Consider the following 19387-nt stretch of genomic DNA (forward strand, 5'->3'; position numbering starts at 1 on the left):
AGTGATTAGTAGTTTTTCCCCCTATAAAATTATACTTCTGATTTTATAATGTTAGTCAATAAATAGACAAGAACAAGATTTGATTTCAAAGGAATTTGCTTTTCAGTTGAATTTTATAGAGATCAATCTATTCTTTAAAGCATAAGTTTACACAACAGTTTTGCACTTTATTATTCTGTGACAAAATAAATAGTAGGCCCATACCAGCTTCCTTAGGTTACAGGTTTTTCGAGGCAGTTAATTATATATGAATTTTTAAGAGACCTTTTTTATTTCTAAGGATCTCTATATATATCTCTATCTAGATCTAGATATATGTCCTATTTTTCAGTAAATTTGGCATAAAGAAGGGCAACATCAGAGGTTTAACTTTTTACCACCTCAAGGAATTTTTTTTTCCCAGTGCTTAGCACGTTGCCTGGTGCATGGTGGGAATGTAATAAAGATTGATTGATTGATTAATAGTTTTTTCCTTTCTTTCATTCAGGCTTTAATGTTCACAGTTCAATCCCAGTTCGGAATACATATTTAAGTCATCCTTGCACTTTTCTCTTTTTTAAAAAAATTATTTTATTTTCTGATTAAATGCAAAGGTAATTTTTAGCATAAGCTTTTGAGTTCCACCTTTTGTCTCTCTTACTCTCATTTGACTCAGACAAGTAGATTCACCCACATTTGATGACTTTCCCCGAATGAGAAGTTTCTTAGATCTCAATGTTCCCCATTGTACAATTTTCCCCCTCAAAGGGTATCCAATTCTTGTCTCTCCATGTTCTTATTTTGGCCTTGGATAACCACAAAAGCATAAGTTCCTATTCTCATCTCCCAATAATTATGGGCACTGACATCATTTGGAACCGTAGCACAAGCCACATACTTCAAAGGATTGGTTCCTCAGGCACAAACAAGACTTCAGTGAACCTCCCCAGACTATTATCAGGTTCAGCCAATATGAAAAGGAACCACAGGTTCTTTATATTTTTAGTTTATCTCTTCCCATTTAGGTATCAGAATCCTACGGATGTGCTTTTCTTTCACTTCAGAGACAATTTCAGAACAGGCAAGCAAGGGATTTAGCCGATACACTATCGTGTGACTTAGAATACTGTTGTCTCAAGTACCTTTTCTGATTATATAAATAAGGTCCTCCCTTTAATTTGGGGAGCACTGGTTATTTAAAAATTTTCTTTCTTTGAATGCTATATACTTTATTTCCCCTCTATTGTTTTTTTCTTAGTCTTCATCCTTTGGTACCTCTCTGCAGCCTTTGACATTATGAATATCAGAGGTGTCAAATACTGGGAAGATTGACAAGCCACCAGGCTCCTGTTGTTGTTGCCCAAGCTAAATTAAAATACAGTTGAGAAATATACAACAAAATAAATACTATAGAACATAGATAATGTTAATATGTGGTTTCCTAAGTCATTATGCCTCACAAAGATCCTTATGTACAGTTCAATGGCTGTTGCTACTTGAATCACTGGTATACATTGGCCTCTTTTCCTTGATAACTGTCTTCTTGCCCTGAATCTCTGGCACTAATCTTTCATGGTTCTTCTCAGTTTCTTTTGCTGGATCCTCATTCCAGTTACTCTAGTTAACCACCATTTTCCCTCAGTGCTCTCTCCTGGGTTCTCTTCATCTCCTCTACTATTTAACTTGGCAGTCTCATCATGGCTTCCATTTTCATCTCTGTATGGATGATTCTCAAATCTATTTAGACATCCCTAAACTCTCTCCTGACCTCTGGCTTTCACATCTCCAACTGGCTTTTTCTTTTTAGATTTTTTTCAAGGCAATGGGGTTAAGTGGCTTGCCGAAGGCCACACGGCTAGGTAATTATTAAGTGTCTGAGGTCGGATTTGAACCCAGGTACTCCTGACTCCAGGGCTGGTGCTCTGTCCACTGCGCCACCTAGCCACCCCAAAACGTTTCTCTGCTCCAATTGGCTTTTGAACATCTTGAATGTCCCTCACATACCTTAATCACAACCTGTCCCAAACTGAAACTTCCCTTTCACCCTAATCTCTTTAATATTGCCCAAGAGTACAACCATCTTTCCTTCATCTAGGCTTTCAACTTGGGTGCTATCCTTGAGTCTTCACCCTCCCTCTACTTCTAATCCAGCCTGTGGCCAGGTCCTATTGATTTTATTCCCTTTTCTCTTCTACCTTGAATTAGGCCCTCATTTCCTCACTTCTGATTGGTCTCTCTGATTCAAGTCTCTTCCCACTATAGTGGGAATACACTAGGCTGTCTAATTCCATCATCCTCAAGCACAGGTCTGAACCTGTCATCCTCCCTTCTCAATAAATACCAGTGACTCTGTTACCATCATGATCAAATAGAATAATCTCTTTACTTTTTATAGACCTTCATAACCTAGTCCTTTCCTCATTTTCCAGTCTCATTATTCCTCCATGTACTCTGTGATCAGAGACACTGGTCTCCTTGCTATCCCTTGCATGTCACCCCATCTCCCAGTTGTACGTCGTTACTGCCTGTCCTTCCTGCCTGCCTCAAATGCTCCGCTTCCTGATTTCAACCCTTTCCCTGTTTTTGTATCCTGAGCACAGCATAGATGTTTACTAATGTGAGTTCACTGATTGTATTTTTTTCCTTCTCTTTGGAGTTGTGACTCTTAATCAGTGTTACAAGATCATCAGCCAGTTCTCTTGTGTTGGTTACTTATATGGTCTTTGTATTTTTGACTTGTACTAAATTTCATTCTGAATTTTTTTTTTTATTTAAAAAGATATTTTTTTCTTGGATGATTTTTGGAATTTCTTATTGATCTTTGGTGGGAGAATCCTGTGGATTCTCCCTTTCTTCAGATAATGTCATTTCATTTCCTTCATATTATAGTATTTGTTCAACATGGTTTGCTCTCTCTTTGAAGCTTTTTATGTCTTTTAACTTTCTTGGCCTTCTTTTCCATGGTTGTACAGGCCCCGAGGCTAGATTCCTGAGAAATCTTGGGAGTCACTGGGCTACCATAAAGAACTCTACAGGACAGAGGGAGAGGACCAGCCTTTGAATGTCCAGTCCTTTTCCCATTAGGCCTGATGCTCTCTGACTGAACTTTTAGCTCTTCTTGTAGGGCAGACTTCTATCTCTTCCTTTCCTTTTCCTTCATATGTCCAGGCAGGATAATTAGCTGCTATTCCTTTTAGGTTTGAGAGTTTGTGTAGAGGAGGGATTCCTGCCCTTGAAATCTGAGCTACATGGAATTGGTTTGGAATAGGGACGCTAAGTAAGAGCTATTACATTACTGTCAAGGATGTGTGTGTGTGTGTGTGTGTGAATGATTCTTTTTCCAATCTTTCATAGCTAGATCCCCTGAAAAAGTGATTTATACTTTGCTTCCAGTGCACTTCCCAGTCCTGCTCAGTTCAGCTTCTGGCTCCATCATTCAACTGAAATTGTTTTCTCCATGATCAACCATAGGGTTCTTTTTAGGCATTATCTTGCATTCTAGACTGGAGGTGGTCTGGATCCTAGGGGATCCATACTGGAGGAGCTGCTACACTCTACTTTTGTCCTTGCCCCTCTCCCAAGCCCCTTTGGGTCTGTGGGGCTGCTCCCAGCGCTAGATGGGAAGGAAATGGGTGACCATTTGCACTTTTTGTTCTCTGTTCTCATGCCCTTCAGACCCTCCAGCACTGCTGTCTGTCTGTCTGCTGCTGCACTCTAAGGACTTTTCTAGAGGCCAGGGCAGGCTGAATAATTAACTTCCCACTTTTCTGTACCATCATTCATTTATTTATTCAGTAATTAGTAAGTACACCTACTGTTTGCAATGCAATAGGCACTAGGGATTGCAAATATAATTAAATCATGATAGCTGCTCTCATGGAACTAACTAGCATTAGTCTTTCTTTCCCCAGGGGAGTAATTGGTTTTTTACATTTCTGTGTGATCTCTGCCATCAGAAATGATCTTGGTCATGTCTCCAAGCTGTCCACTCATCTCATTTCTGTAGCAAAATTGCTCCTGTAAAGCAGCTTTCAGTTGATCTTTTTGGTATTGTGTTGATGTTGACCTTAAGATAGAATTTTGAAGTAGATAAAGTTCGCCTTATTGTTCTCACTTGCCATTGCTTCTTCCTCTTGAGTCTTCTGCTAATGACCCTTGTTCTTCAGACTTAATAGTTCAGGGTCCTGTGCTTATTTAGAGCCTGTTCCTTTGGTGCCCCAACCCAGCCTCTTCCCTGTAGTCTAGGGGCTCCAAAATTGCTCTTCTCCTCTACTCTGTGGTTGATCTTAGGCATCTGTACAGTCTGATTAAAGAAGTTTGTACTATGGTGTGGATAATTTGAAAGAGAGTCAGAATTCAGAGGATCTGGAATTTGTGATTTAGGCCAAGGTCACTTACCCTTGGTTAAGTAGAAATGAAACGTTTGAAGTTTGAAATGAAATGAAAAATGATAAGTTTGTCCTACGTGATCTTGAAGCTTGAATTTTAGACTGTCAGTTGTGTGTATTGCATAAACATTTATTAGATACCTACCATATAGAGGCCTTGAACTTTACAAAGAGGAACCTGCTCACCCTTAATGAATCATTAGTAATTCTGGAAGAGAGCTTTGAGCAAGGAGACCTGCTTTGTTGACTTTGCCTCTTCACAGCTATGTGGGAGGGAGAGAGAAGGAAATAAGGTTGGGAGGAAGGAAAAGCTGAAACATCTCCCCTGTGCAGGAACAAATTAAAATTACCAAATTTCCTCCTTATATTCTGCTTTCATTGGACCAGGCCCACATTGATTTAGACAACCATAAATTAGCATCATCTCTGTTGTGTTGTATTTTTACTTATTTTTTAAACATTTGGGAGTTAAGTGGTATTGTATTTTTTTTTGTTTGTTTTTTGCTAGGCAATGGGGTTAAGTGGTTTGCCCAAGGCCACACAGCTAGGTAATTATTCAGTGACTGAGGCCGGATTTGAACTCAGGTATTCCTGACTCCAAGGCCGGTGCTTTATCCACTACACCATCTAGCCACCCCTAAGTGGTATTGTATTGAGAGACATTATACTGTGTTCAAAAATGATCTTATTCCTGCTTAATTCTTTAAGTTTTTCCAAAACTGATGGTTTTTCAAAAGAGCTTTGTCAGTTTATAGTTTAACAATACTTTCTCAGTTTTCTAGGGGGAAAAAAAGTCAGACTTTCTGAAGGCTTTCTTCCATTCTTCAGCTTCTCCTCATTACATGTGATATATCCTGTCATTTTACATTTGCCAGTGAGGTTAGAAGCTTGATGATCTCTATGATCCTCTCCATTATTTAATGTTTAACAATCTATTTTATAACTCTAGGTTTGTAGTTTGAAGGGCTTTTTTCCTTCACTGGGTAGTGTCCCTAAGGTATAGTATTACCAGATGTAGTAGATGTCTTTGACTAATTTCCATGATCTCAGAAGCAGACCACAGTCAATTTATAGTATTGCTTTTTCATTGCAAAAAAAAAAATTACTCCTCTCTCCTCCTGCCCTCTCTAGAAATAATCTACAAATAATATTTTGTTTAGTGACAATTTTAGTTTGAGCCCATAAATTTCTCTTATAGTTTCCATTTAAAAATACATTTATAACAGTTTTAAGCAATTCATTTGATATATGTTTTTATATCAGTTCTTTCTTGATTTTTACCATGCTTCTTTAATTGAACCCAAATGACCCTGTCTGATGTGTAAAACTTTATGTACCCATGCCCCTCTTCTTTTCTACCAAAGTTCATCAAATTAAGTAACAAACTTGAATATATTTGTTTGCTCTGTTTGAACATTCTTTGAACTTGTATTCCTAGCATCTATTACCCTAATGGACAGCAGGTATTTATTCACAAATTTAGATGGTTTGTCCACTAGATCTTTACTTCCTCAGTAGATCCAGACGACCTAACCCCAGCCAATATGACTTGTACTGCTGCCTGAAATTTCCTCATGCTTGAAGCTTAATGTAATTTAAAAAAATCTTCCCACGCTCTTGTCTGACTACTTTCTGCCTTAAAGACTCAGCCCAAATGCCATTCCAAAGTCTTCCTCATTTCTCTAACCAGAATGAAGACCTCCTTTGAGCTGGATCTTATACCTCTTTTGTTTTACCTTTGCACTACATCTTTTAGTATCATTATTTACTTATTTTACAGTGACAGAATTTTAGATCTTCTGAGTATCTTTACTCACCTCCCTAAACTGTGAATTTCAGTGTTCTCCTCTCCCTTCCTCCATTTCTTACAGTGCTTGTTGCATGATGGATGATATGCAATATGCATGTATGTTTTTATGTGCATACACATGAATCTGTTTCTGCTTGCACATAGAGGTACACAGACAACACACGTGTGTGAAATGAAGGAGTGAAAGAAATTTTCTGTAAACTTGAAGAAAATGTTTAACAAAACTGAATTGAGGCAAAAGAATAAAAAAAGAGTAAAACATCTCTAAAGAGAGTGTTAAGTCTATCCCAGCTTCCAAGGAATCTTTTAACTATTTTTATGACTTTTTCCCCCCTGCACACAGTTTGGGGAATTTTGCCACACATTCCAGTGAGATAACTATAAACTTGTAGGAAAAGCAATGCCAACTGGAAGAACTCAAGACATTAGGAACACAAACATGTAATATAGATTGGGGGTGGGGGAGGGAATAGTGTGAAGTTACAGATTGCAAAGCTAGAATCTTAAGAACGGTTCTCTTAAGTTTGTAACCAGGGACATCTTTATTAGCAGGATTGGGCATGAGTAGTCATGGTGTGTTTAGTGTAAAGGGCAGAGGAGGAAAGAGTCTCTGTTCTTCTCTTTGGTTCTGCTGCCTAGCTAGCTGTAAGTCTTGGGCAAGTCACTTCAACTATGATTTCCTTTTCTTATCTGTAAAATATAGTTCAGCACTGTTCAGTCACTAAGGTCCATGTCTGGTCCATATCTAGATTTTTTTTTCAGATATTAGTAAAGTATGTATGCTTTGTTTTCATTCTGTAGGTTGGCTTACGAACCTGTTGATAATTCCTTTTTGGACTTTGCTTCCTCAGTACAAATGGAGCTCAGGACTCAGTTGTCACAGCCGTAGTGAGCAAAGCCTGAATCGAAGATGGAGAAGAAGAGAAGAAAGAAATGAATGCCTTTTTTCAGGCTAAACCCCAAAAGACCATGGAATTTAACTTTTACTTATGTTGGACAAGACTGTAAGACAGCTGACCAGCAATGTTTCAACGTTTGGCTGAAACAAAAATGAACTAATAGACAAGAAAGAAAAAAACGTGATTTGAATTTACGGAATTTTAAGACCACATTTTCTCATGACCATGAAGTTTGTAAACATCTGGCTGCTTCTGATTGCGGTTTTACTATGTGGCAAGAGGCAGTGGGCAAGCAGACTGGAAAATTCATCTCATGAGACCCCCCTATGCTCTGGGTGCTCCCATCTCTCTCTGAAGGTGGAGTTCTCCTCAACAGTTGTGGAACATGGTAATTATAGTATTGTTTTGGTTTGAAATATGATTTAGTGATATGATTTATTTTTGTTACCTGGATTTTCTGGTAGACTTCTGCTTTCCCCTCAGAGACAGCCCTTTCTTAAAAATTAAAAAAAAAAGAGGGAAAACAGTTTAGCCACACAGTGAACTCTCTGATGTGAAGTACCACCTCCATGGCCTAGCCCCATCTCCTCACAGACGCAGAGTGAGGGGTCTTCTCTCATTTCATTTCAGGTGTATGGGTCTCTTCAGAACATCCCACTTTGTTTTTTCTGGTTATGTTGTTGTATCCATTCTGCATATTGCCTTCCTGCTTCTGCTTGTTTCACCTGTTGTCCATTCTCACAGAACTCTTGTTTCTCTGAATTCCTTATAGTCACTGTTTCTTCTAGCATGTTAATGGCCTATCCCATTTATGTAACATACACATGTTATCCATCCCCTTACTAATGGTCGAATGATTATCATTTAATTTGACTAAACATTTGAACTGTTAATTTATTTTTGTCAACAAACATGACTGTTCAGTATTAATTCTCACTACTTAAAGAGATTTTAGATGAAATAAGCTTAAGTCTTTTGTTTTCTCCAATAAGGTAGCTCGTCTTAAACAAGGAAACTCAAATTCTTATTTACCTGAACTTTGATCCCTTGGAAGGTTCCTTAATATTTGTGAATTGATATTAAGACCAGAATGCAGGCTAGAAAAGAGAACAGAGTCCTAGCCCTAGGAGATAAACTTATTTGGAATTCTGGTTCTGTCATTTACTGTGAAACCTTGGGCAAGTTGCCACTATCTATCTATCTCTCTCTCTCTTTCTCTCTCTCTCTCTCTCTCTCTCTCTCTCTCTCTTTCTTTCGTTTTTGCAAGGCAATGGGGTTAAGTGGCTTGTCCAAGGCCATACAACTAGGTAATTATTAAGTGTCTGAGGTTGGATTTGAACTCAGGTACTGCTGACTCCAGGGCTGGTGCTCTATCCACTGAGGCACCTAGCCGCCTCAAGTTGCCATTATTTTCAAAGAAAAATTTTGGGAATCTCCTCTCAGGAAATTTTAGATATATATACACACACACACACACGCCTTATTTTGAAGTGAAATGATCTATATAAATTGTTTTTTTTATTTAAATTTAATTTTTTTTCCAATTTCTTGTGAAGATAGTCATTTTTTTTTTTTCAGGTTTTTGCAAGGCAGATGGGATTAAGTGGCTTGCCCAGGGCCACACAGCTAGGTAATTATTAAGTGTCTGAGACAAGATTCGAACCCAGGTACTCCTGACTCCAGGGCCAGTGCTTTATCCACTGTACCACCTAGCTGCCCCAAGATAGTCATTTTCTGTTAGATTTTGAGTTCTACATTTTTCTACTTCCTTCCCTTTCCTCCCTCTATGACTGAGTAATTTGATATAGATTATATATATGTTCAATGATGTTGAACATATTTCCATATTAGTCATACTGTGAAAGAAGAATCAGAATAAAAGGGGAAAAAAAACCACAAGAAAGAAAAAACCCATAAAATCAATTAAAAAAGCCCCAATTTTAAAAGAATACAGAGTTTACTTGACTCATCGTTCAGATTCTATAATTATTTTCTCTGGATGTGGATTGCTTTTTCCATCACAAGTCTTTTAGAATTGTCTTTTGCTCATTGAATTGCTGAATGCAACCAAGTCTTATAGGTGATCATCATGCAAAGTTGCTGTTAATCTATAGTGTTCTTCTGTTTCTTCTCACTTCACTCAGCATCAGTTCATGCAAAATAAGTCTTTCCATGCTTTACTAAAGTCAGAGCTGTTCAAGATTTCTTACAGAACTTAGCATTTATATAACCATAGCTGGTTTAGTCATTCCCAATTGATGGGCATCCCCCTCAATTCCATTACTTTGCCACCACAAAAAGAGATAAATATTTTTGTGCATGTGAGTCTTGTCCTTTTTTATGATTTCTTTGGGATACAGACCTAGCAGTGTTTTTGCTGGATCAAAGGGTATGCACAGTTTTATTGCCCTTTGGGCATGGTTCCAAATTTCTCTCTAGAATGGGTGGATTAGTTCACAACTCCACAAACAGTTCATTAGTGTCCCAGTTTTCCCATGAACCCTCAAACATTTGTCATTTTCCTTTTTTGTCATATTAGCCAATCTGATAGGTGACAGGTGTTATCTCAAGAGTTGTTTTAATTTACCTTTCTCTAATAAATAATGATTTAGAGCATTTTTTCATATAACTAGAGATAAATTTAGTCTTTCCATCTGAAAGCTTCCTTTTCATGTCCTTTGACCATTTATTAATTGGGGAATGGCTTGTATTCTTCTAAATTTGACTAAGTTCTCTATATTTTAGACATGAAGCCTTTCTCAGAAACATAAGCTGTGTAAAAATTGTTTCCTAGCTTTTGGCATTCCTTCTAATCTTGGTTACATTGGCTTTTTTTGTGCAAACCCTTTTTAATTCAATATATTCAGAATAGCCCATCTTGCATTTTATAATGTTCTCTTATCTCTAGTTTGGGCATAAACTCTTCCCCTCTCTGAAATGGTCTTTAAATTGTGAATGAGTTGTCACAGTAGCCAAAACAGTTCAAATTGGAGCTTGACCAACCATTTTCCAGTGCTAAAAGTTAGATTTATTGCTCTTGGGTTTGAGGTGCAAAAGATAGTTTTAGAATGGAATCTTTTGATACCAAGAGGCATAAAAATGAATTGTTGAATTCTGTGTAATATCCTAATATCCTCTGCACTTGATATTAAGTGCATTTGAAAAATTTACTTTGTGGTGGTTGCTTTCAGAATATATTGTGGCATTCAATGGATACTTTACAGCCAAGGCTAGAAATAAGTTTATTTCAAGTGCATTGAAAAGCAGTGAAATAGAAAATTGGAGGATTATACCTCGGAACAATCCATCCAGTGACTATCCCAGTGACTTTGAAGTGATACAGATAAAAGAAAAACAGAAAGCTGGAGTGCTTACTCTAGAAGATCACCCCAACATCAAGCGAGTGACCCCTCAACGCAGAGTTTTTCGTTCTCTCAAGTACACTGAATGTGAGTATAAATGACATAAACTATTATCTCTTTCAGCTTTCAGGGCTTGGAGAGAGAGGGTGGGCATTAGTATTCATAGACTTGCATATGGACAATTAGTTATAAGGGCCTGCTGAGGAAAGCCAAAGGGGTTATATTATTTCTTTAGATCTACAACATAGTGCAGCCACAGAAGTCTCACAGATCACAGTTCATAGATAGCATGGATGTGACACTATTAGGGCCATTGATCCATGATCTTTCCCCTGAGCACCTAATTTTGGAGAGGCCTGTCACCATTACCAGTGACCAAATGTTCAAACCATGCCAAGGAAGAGTGACTTTGGCTTTAGACTCTACAGTGTCGCTTCATTCTTTGAGATAAGTCCTTATCTATGTTTATCTTGGTTATTTATGTAGAGCCTATATTACTTTGCTTTCTGTCAGAGAGAGGAGGAAGGACAGGGAAGAATGGAGGAAGAAAAATGTAAAAAAAAAATTATTGTTGGAAAGTACCATTACATGTAATTGGAAAAATAAAGAAATAGATAGGTCCTTTTGAATTCTTGCTTCAGTTGGTATATGTCTATTTTTTTTATCCTTTACAGTTGTTTTAACTGTCCAAAAAACATTCTTGCCTTGGGTTTCTTCTTCCCTCTCCTGGATTGCCTGACCATGCCTAATTGGACCTCCCTCAGGGGTAGAGATTGTATGGATAGACAGAAGAGGATGTTAGAGTGGTGTCCAGAGGAGACTTGTGCTCCCATCCTGTCCTGCCTTTCTGACACTGACTGGAGGACTTTGGGCAGATCATCAGCCTTCTTTTCACTGTTTCCTGTTCTGTTAAATGAGAGGGCCAATTCAATTGTAGGAGACATTTGAAAACTGAAAGAGATACGTACCTGTTAGCCATTAAGATTATCTCTGATTGTTAACCCTTTTTATTTCCAGTGATGTGAGCTAATAATTTATTACCTTTTGTAGTCAAAGTAAACAACACAGATGGGTTTTGCTCTAAGGTTATATTTTTCATAATTTAAAAATAGCTTTCTCCAGAGAATTAGAAGACATTAATCAGAGCAATCCAGGGAAGTTTATTCTAGTTTTATTGGTCCTTCTCTCTACTCTCAGGTCTTTTCTTAATTTAAAAGAAAAGAATAAATTTAAAAGAAAAAGCTCAGTAATCCTATGTTTTGATTTTGTTCACCAAATAATAGCTTTGATCCTTCTAAAAACTTTTTGCTGCTTTTTAAAACAGAAGCAGCAAGTAAAGCTCAGATAAACCTGGGTCTAGTAACTTCTTAATAACAGCAGGGAAGGCATAAGGAAGGGGCAGGGGAAAAAAGCAAGTTTGTGTGACTTGGGGCAGATCACTTCACATATGGGGACCTCTGGTTCCTTATCTGTGAAATAAGTAGATTGGCCTGATGGCTTTAAGAACACTTTCAGCTTGAACAGTCTGATTTTTAAGTTTTTATAGAACACAGGTCTGGTAGTCTCATTATTTTCATTTTCATTAATTTAAAAAAAATCAAAACTTATTAGCTATATTATTATATATATATTAGATATATTAGCTTTTCTCCTTCCAAACTTAGTTACCTGGAATGTTTTCATTTTTAGTAGGAGTCTTAATTTTAGCACCAGGAATCAATATGGGAGTTTTTATGCAGTAAAATCTCAGCTTATCTGGTGTAAATAATTATTCCCTTAATGGAAACTGACATGAGTATGTATCATTTTTTTCATTGTTAGCTTACTTTAACTAGCTGAGACCTGGAAAGAGCTGAAATAAAATTATAGTAATTAACTTTAGAAATGGAACACCTGTAATTATCCTAGGTTTGCTCGATTTTTAGCTGATTTGAATTTTTATTTGCTCACATTTTAATTTTTCAAATGAGAAACTGGAAAGAACTGTAGTTTTAATTAGCTCTGCATTTGAAAAGTAGGATTGAGGAAGATAAACATATAGAAGATGGGCATTTATTTTATTTTTAAAGAATTTCTACAAATAATTTTGTAAGTTTTTTTTTTAAAAATGAGATAATATCCAAGTAGGTTCTTTCCTCCCACTTTGTCAAGGTAGGAGTGATCTGTTAAACATTTTCTAAGCTTGTATACCATGCTAGACATTGCACAAAGAAAGACAGAAACCAGTCTCTTCTGTATTCATGGGAGATGTGACAGTGCAGAGGGGGTGATGGTGAGCTGAGAGGGGCAGGAGGCACTGGGGAACCCCAGTAGCCGGACCTGGAGATTATAAGTCACAGGCATAAAAGGATTAGCAAAGGCCTGGGTTCAAGGTTCACTCTTCCATCAGCCATGTCACTGTATTAAGTGAAGTAATCTGTTGGACCCTCAGGTTCTGTTTTTGTAAAATGGTGATGATGTGCTACATCTCAGGGTTGTTGGGAGCAAATGTTTTGTAAACTCTAAAGCCATTTCATAAATGTATACTATTTTATAATAAGAATGATGATATTTAAGTCATTTTCTCCCAATATTTTAGTTTCAAGTCTAGTGAGGATAAGTTGCTAGATCTAGAATTAAAAATCTTTAGTTCTAATATTTGGATTAACTTTCCTTTAAAGAAATCATGACATATTGCCACCCTTCCCATTCTCATCATATCAATACTCTATCAATCAATCCATACCCTATGGGAATAGATACCATTGTGAAGAGAATATCCTCCCCTCACCTACTTCCCTCAAGTTGATCTCAAAACCTTTGCTTACATGTTTTTTTAAATGTTTTTAAAATAATTTTTCCTGGTTTAACAGGTTTTACAATTAGATATTAATTAAAAAGAAATATATTCTTTAATTGGAAAAGGTATATGCTTGTGGATTTTCTTTCTTTTTAATAAAAGATTCTGTTACCTATCTAACACCTCTTGGTGGAAAACCATCTCAAGCCTTTCACATGGTGGGTTCCAACCTGTCTTTCTAGGCATGATCCCTTTAACCCTCTCTATGGTCCAGTCAAACTGGCCTCTTGTCGTATCCATCAGGCCATCTTCCCAGTGACTTTGGTGCTTAGAATGCATTTATTTCCCCCTCCCCACCCCCCAACCCCTACTCCCCAGCTCCAAGGCAGTCCTTCTGCCCTGCCTCCCATTACTTTGAATGGACCTTTGATTTCAATGATATGTTTTGGGCAGAGAAGTCAACACAAGGCACTCTCCAGTGCGACCCAATCCAGATTAAAAAGGAGTTGAGAAGTAACAGAATAAAAATTCAGTGAAGCCTAGATAACATACTTGAAAACTAAGTCCAGATAAATCATAGAGATCCCTTTGAATGGATTAGTGGCCTCTATTTTGGCTTCAGTTTGATGTCATAATTATATTGGGGGGGGGTTGGGAGGATGGGGAAGGTGGGATATCTAGAATATTAAGACGAGTGACTGATCCAACCACCACTGTCTGAGGTAGGGCCGGAGCTCTTTTTTCCTGAGAGGTTGACCCTGTTGTGCAAGCCTCTCAGGCCTTGAGTGCTGGGTATACATTTCATATATACTTATCTTGAGAAATCTTTAAGGACAAAATTGTTTTATTTTTGTCATTGTTTCCACAGTGCCCAGCACAATACATCCTTGTCAATTGAACCCAGTTAGTTGTTAACACTCATGACCATGAAAATTTAAGGTCTAGTGATTGTAACTATGCAGATTGGAAGTAAAAATAGTAGCAGTAAAGGGATAGACAGCAGTCCTTTGCCTAACTGAAGGATTCAAGAACAAGACTTTCTGTCATCTTAGGACTTACAGTGATCTGGAAAAGGAGAGGCTTCTGGCTTCTCTTCTGAGCAAATTATCTGTCATCATTTACTACCTAGGCCTTGTTGAATATGAGGTCTGACTCTGCCCACTGATATTCTTTCCCCTTTAGTGTTCTGAAATACTTCTCAAAAGCAGTTGTTTATTTTTTTGTTCTGATATTTTCTTCTTGGTGTTCAGCTGACCCCACGGTGCCCTGCAATGAGACCCGATGGATACAGAAATGGCAGTCGTCTCGCCCCCTTAGAAGAGCCAGCCTCTCCCTGGGCTCTGGATTCTGGCATGCCACAGGAAGGCATTCCAGCAGGCGCTTGTTGAGGGCCATCCCACGGCAGGTAGCCCAGACTCTCCAGGCTGACGTCCTCTGGCAGATGGGGTACACAGGTGAGGAGTGTTCTGGCACTTTGGGAATGGCTGGGCTGCAGGGTTTGTCTGACTCTGCAGGGTTTCTGCCATCAATTTCTCTGAAAAGGACCACTCAGACTCTTCTTCATGGATGGTCTTTGGTTAGGCTTCTTCATCACTGATGTTTTCTAGGTTCTCTTTTTTTCTTTTACATCTTCTTTGTGCATAGCCAAGTCCTAAGGCTACTACACCATCATGGTCTCTCTCTCTCTCTCTCCTTTGGGTGAATTTTATATTTTACTTAGGCTTCAGAATGTATTCAGGTCTGCTAAAACTTGAAATTCAATTTGATAAGGGTAAAAAAAAAATCTAATTTTTACATCCAAATCTTCTCTCTCCCAGATTTCTCATTTTTGGCCAGTGCCGTTATACTCTACTTAGAAATTTCAGGATAAGATTTAGTAGCTTTTAGTTTCCAAGATAGGGCATTAGAGTTCAAATACTTTCTCCATAGCCCAGGTGCTCAAGTGAGGCTATTGTTGACTCTTGACTCAGCCTCTCTCTCTCATTAGTGCAGGATGCTCTTATACAGGGGGTACAAAGGCAAACAGTTAACAAGGAGCTTAGAATCTAGTAGGAGAGACATGAACAAGGACATAAGTATTTTCAGTTAGAATGTAATGGACACATAGGAAAAGTACTAGGAGAGCTTTGGAGCAAGTGAGATAAGTTGTGGCTGGAAGGTCAGGTTGGGGGTGGAGTGGGGAATTACACACTTAACTGGGAGAAGATGGGCCTTGAGCTGGGCCAAATCACTCTTTCATTTTGTTCTTACAATGGTTCTTTATAATAAGAGGGCAGAGAATATTTTTATTTTCCAATTTCTCAGGTAGGGAGAGAGGAGTGGGAGGAATAAAACTCACTAAATATTTTTTATATCATTGTAAAGAGTAATTATTTTTAAGGGGTAGTTATCTTCAGTTTTTTCATTGAGTTAAATGTCTAATGGGGTAACACAAAAAAGATAATAAACATGAAGGGTAATAATTTCCTGAGTTTTGAAGACTTCCTGCCTACTGCTAGTTTTTCATCAATGGGCATATTTATCTTTAGGGGTCAGGTGTTATTTGTTTTGTAATTTGAACTTAGAAACATAAACCGGTAGATAATTATTTGCATTTCAAAAGATATTAAATGCCTCAAGAGTTCTTTTAAATAGTAATAGTTTCAAGTTCAAGCAAATTTAAAATGATTCTTTTACAATTTAATTTACATCCAAGTGCTCAGAAGCATGTATTACATAAAGCCAGAAATGCCCTTTTGTTCTCACAGCATCACTAATATTGGGGTGTGAAGTGCTTGTCCTCCCTTGCCCTGTTATGTCACTGATGCTGTGAGAATTGGCAGGACATATCGTGTACAGGGGTGGGAAGATTGGCTGTGTTATGGTTTTTTCTACTTCAGTAATTTTTGATTCAGGCTATATTAATGTGAGGCCAAAACAACTTTGCTTTTTTATAAGTGAGCAATCACATTTTATCCTGTCAAATTCTTGATAATTCAGCATGATGTAATAGAAAGATTGCCTGCCTGGGACCCATTTCTGCCCGTGACTAGCTGTGTTTCCTTGGGCAGATCACTATAACATAATCTTTTCATCCCTAAAATAGGGATAATTATACCTTCCCTGCCTATCTCCCTGGACTTTTGTGAGAACTAAGTGAAAGACAATATATCTTAGTGTGTGGAAAGTATTTTTGAAAATCATGAAGTGTAATACAAGTGATGAGGGCTTGTGGTAATTATAAAGATTACATTAGAAGAGAAATACTTTCATTACATAATTATAGATTGACTAATAAATAAACATGGAGTTCTCAGTTGTGAAAGTATCCTGTAGACTTCCCATTCAAAAAGAATTCATTGCCTATCAGGGATGCAATATTAGTGTGAGCATATGGTTAGAACATGGTATTTCTTTTTCCTTTTTTTTAGATTTTTCAAGGCAATGGGGTTAAGTGGCTTGCCCAAGGCCATACGGCTAGGTAATTATTAAGTGTCTGAGGCTGGATTTGAACTCAGGTACTCCTGATTCCAAGGCCAGTGCTCTATCCACTGTGCCACCTAGCTGCCCCTCTTTTTCCTTTTTGTGCTTAATTTTTTCCAATTGCATGTAAAGATAGTTTTTATCATTAATTTTTTGCAAGATTTTCTCCCTCCCTCCCTTTCCTTCTCCTTTCCCAAGTCAGCAAGTAATCTGATAGAGGTTAGTCATGTGCATCATATTAAGCACATTTCCATATTAGTCATGTGAAAGAAGAATCAGAACAAAAGGGAAAAACTATGAGAAAGAAAAATAGTGTGCTTTGGTCTACATTCAGATTCCATAGTCCTTTCTCTAGATGCAGATGGCATTTTCTGTTAAAAGTCTTTTGGGATTGTCTATGATCACTGTATTGTTGAGAAGAGCTAAGTATCATAGTTGATCATCATACAAAAATGGTATTTCTTAGGGCAACAGATGGTTGCCTAGGTAGTCCCAGTCATCAAAAATAACCCTCTTCACCATGACTTTTTTCTGGATTTCTTTGATGAATAGAAATAATGAAAATGGGGCTAATAGGTTTTGCAAAAACTTGCTTACAAATTTATGGGGGAGACTCCAGTGATGACCACTGCTGACAGGGACTTGGTGGACACCTCTAGGTTCTGTTGATGCTCTCTCTTCCTTGCCTCTCATCCAGGATGGGTGCTATGACCATGGAGACTGTGACCATCTGTGACAAAACAGTTTAGAGGCCCTGGTGCTGGTTACATTTTGCACATGGGGGTTCCCTCTTTCCTATCAGCCCCACCTCTTTTCCTGTAGAACCAACATGATATGTTTGACAAAGATGGCGACATCACACCTTGTGGGTAGTATTTATCACCATTTGTATTTAGGTGAAGACTAGCCAATTTGAACATATCGGGACAGTAAGGAAGGAGGGAAAATGTAGTAGAAGGGTGAAATACAGCCTGAGGTTTTATGCATTGTAGCATGGAACAGTACCAGTGCTTTTCTTGGATAACAGACTTTTAGACAGTTGAGACACAAACATTTTTTTTAAGCATCTGTTGGTTCTACTTTTTTTCCCCTCCTTGCTCCTTCCAGCCATTTGGGTTCTGCTAACCCAATCTGAAGGAATCAGGGTAGTAGCATTTGTGATACTCTATGGGATCCTTTGTGTTTGCTTGCCCTTCTGATCGCTTCTCCCTGTGGGAGGTGACTAGCACTGGTCACATTGAATGCTTGTTTTCCTTTATCCTGGCATAGGGAGTTTCCAACCCTGGACAATATGACTCTTTGGGGTGGTTAACACTCCAGAGCTTGTTGACCACCCTAAAGAGTCATGTCCAGAGTTGGTGACTGCTGACATGTGTGTCTCTAGAACTTGAGAAGGGTTCAGAGGATGTTACATCAGAGAGACTCAGTGTTTACTGACTAAGCATATCATATTACAGAAAAATTCCCATGTGCAAAATGTGCTCAGCACCAGGGCCTCCAAACTGTCTTGTCACAGATAGTCACAGTCTCCATGGCCACAGGACCCATCCTGAATGAGGGGCAAGGATGAAAGCATCCACAGAACTTAGAGGTACCCACCCAGTCCCTGTCAGCAAAGGTATCATTCTGCTATCACCCCATAGTCTTGTAAGCAGGTTCTTGCAAAACCCACCTGCCCCATTTTTCTTTATTTCCTTCTTTAAATACCCTGGCTACTACATCCTACTGTTCCATCCCAGCTTTTTTCCTTTAGTAGTTTAGTTTTACCATATTTTTTTGGTCTCATTGTTCCATTGTTCCAAAATCATGTAGCTAACCAAGATTCAAATTTATCTAAACATGATTTTGTTTTATTTCTGGAATTAGGAGCTAGTGTAAGAGTTGCTGTTTTTGATACTGGACTGAGTGAGAAACATCCCCACTTCAAAAATGTCAAGGAGAGAACCAATTGGACCAATGAGAGAACATTGGATGATGGTAAGTCATGAAAAATATTAAAGGGAGGAGGTTTTCCAATAGTCTGTCACCCTCTCCCAGCCCCCACTCCTCCGTCCCCATTCTGTGCTAAGGGATAAGGACTAATTTCCATCCTCCAGTTTTCTTTTATCTTGGTACCATAATTCTTCAGCACAGACCTAAGCTTATTTTCTGTGGAATGAAATTTTTCTAAATGGAGGAAGCTTGGAAGTAGGGTCTTGAGGAAAGAAAATGGGAACTCTTTTTGTAGGGCAGAGAACCATTAGACAGGTTTTCAGGGATCCTGAAAATGAAGTATTTGCTTCTGAATATTTGTTTTGGGACAGAGCTTTGGGAGCAAATAAGCAACTGTGTTTATGTATAATTTATTTCTTCTTGTGGGCAACAGGTTTGGGCCATGGCACCTTTGTAGCAGGCGTGATAGCCAGTATGAGGGAATGCCAGGGATTTGCTCCTGATGCAGAGTTACATATTTTCAGGGTCTTCACTAATAATCAGGTGAGTATTTTGAGATATAAAATAGGTCACATTTGATTTGAATCAATCTGACACTTCACTATTCAGGAAGAACAAATTCTGTCTTTTATTTTTTATTTATTTAGTTATTTTTTTGCAAGGCAATGGGGTTAAGTGGCTTGCCCAAGGCCACACAGCTAGGTAATGATTAAGTAAGTGTCTGAGGTCGGATTTGAACTCAGGTACTCCTGACTCCAAGGCTGGTGCTTTATCCG

General features: G+C 38.2%; 1 protein-coding gene across 6 annotated transcripts in view; it reads left to right on the forward strand.

Annotated features, from left to right (window-relative positions):
• The window catches only part of MBTPS1 (membrane bound transcription factor peptidase, site 1), a 66346-nt gene that overhangs the window by 6390 nt on the left and 40569 nt on the right, over positions 1-19387 (forward strand). For 5 of the 6 annotated variants that reach the window (XM_074201992.1, XM_074202003.1, XM_074201997.1 and 2 more), the window contains exons 2-6: positions 6979-7464; positions 10268-10525; positions 14468-14671; positions 18546-18656; positions 19045-19154. In XM_074201992.1, the coding sequence (XP_074058093.1) occupies positions 7296-7464; positions 10268-10525; positions 14468-14671; positions 18546-18656; positions 19045-19154 (852 nt within the window). In that variant the 5' untranslated portion in view covers positions 6979-7295. The remainder of the gene's footprint in view (positions 1-6978; positions 7465-10267; positions 10526-14467; positions 14672-18545; positions 18657-19044; positions 19155-19387) is intronic. The other variant, XM_074201996.1, reaches the window with a different exon arrangement.

Source organism: Macrotis lagotis, chromosome 1 (assembly GCF_037893015.1).
Source record: "Macrotis lagotis isolate mMagLag1 chromosome 1, bilby.v1.9.chrom.fasta, whole genome shotgun sequence".
Lineage (NCBI taxonomy): Eukaryota > Metazoa > Chordata > Mammalia > Peramelemorphia > Peramelidae > Macrotis > Macrotis lagotis.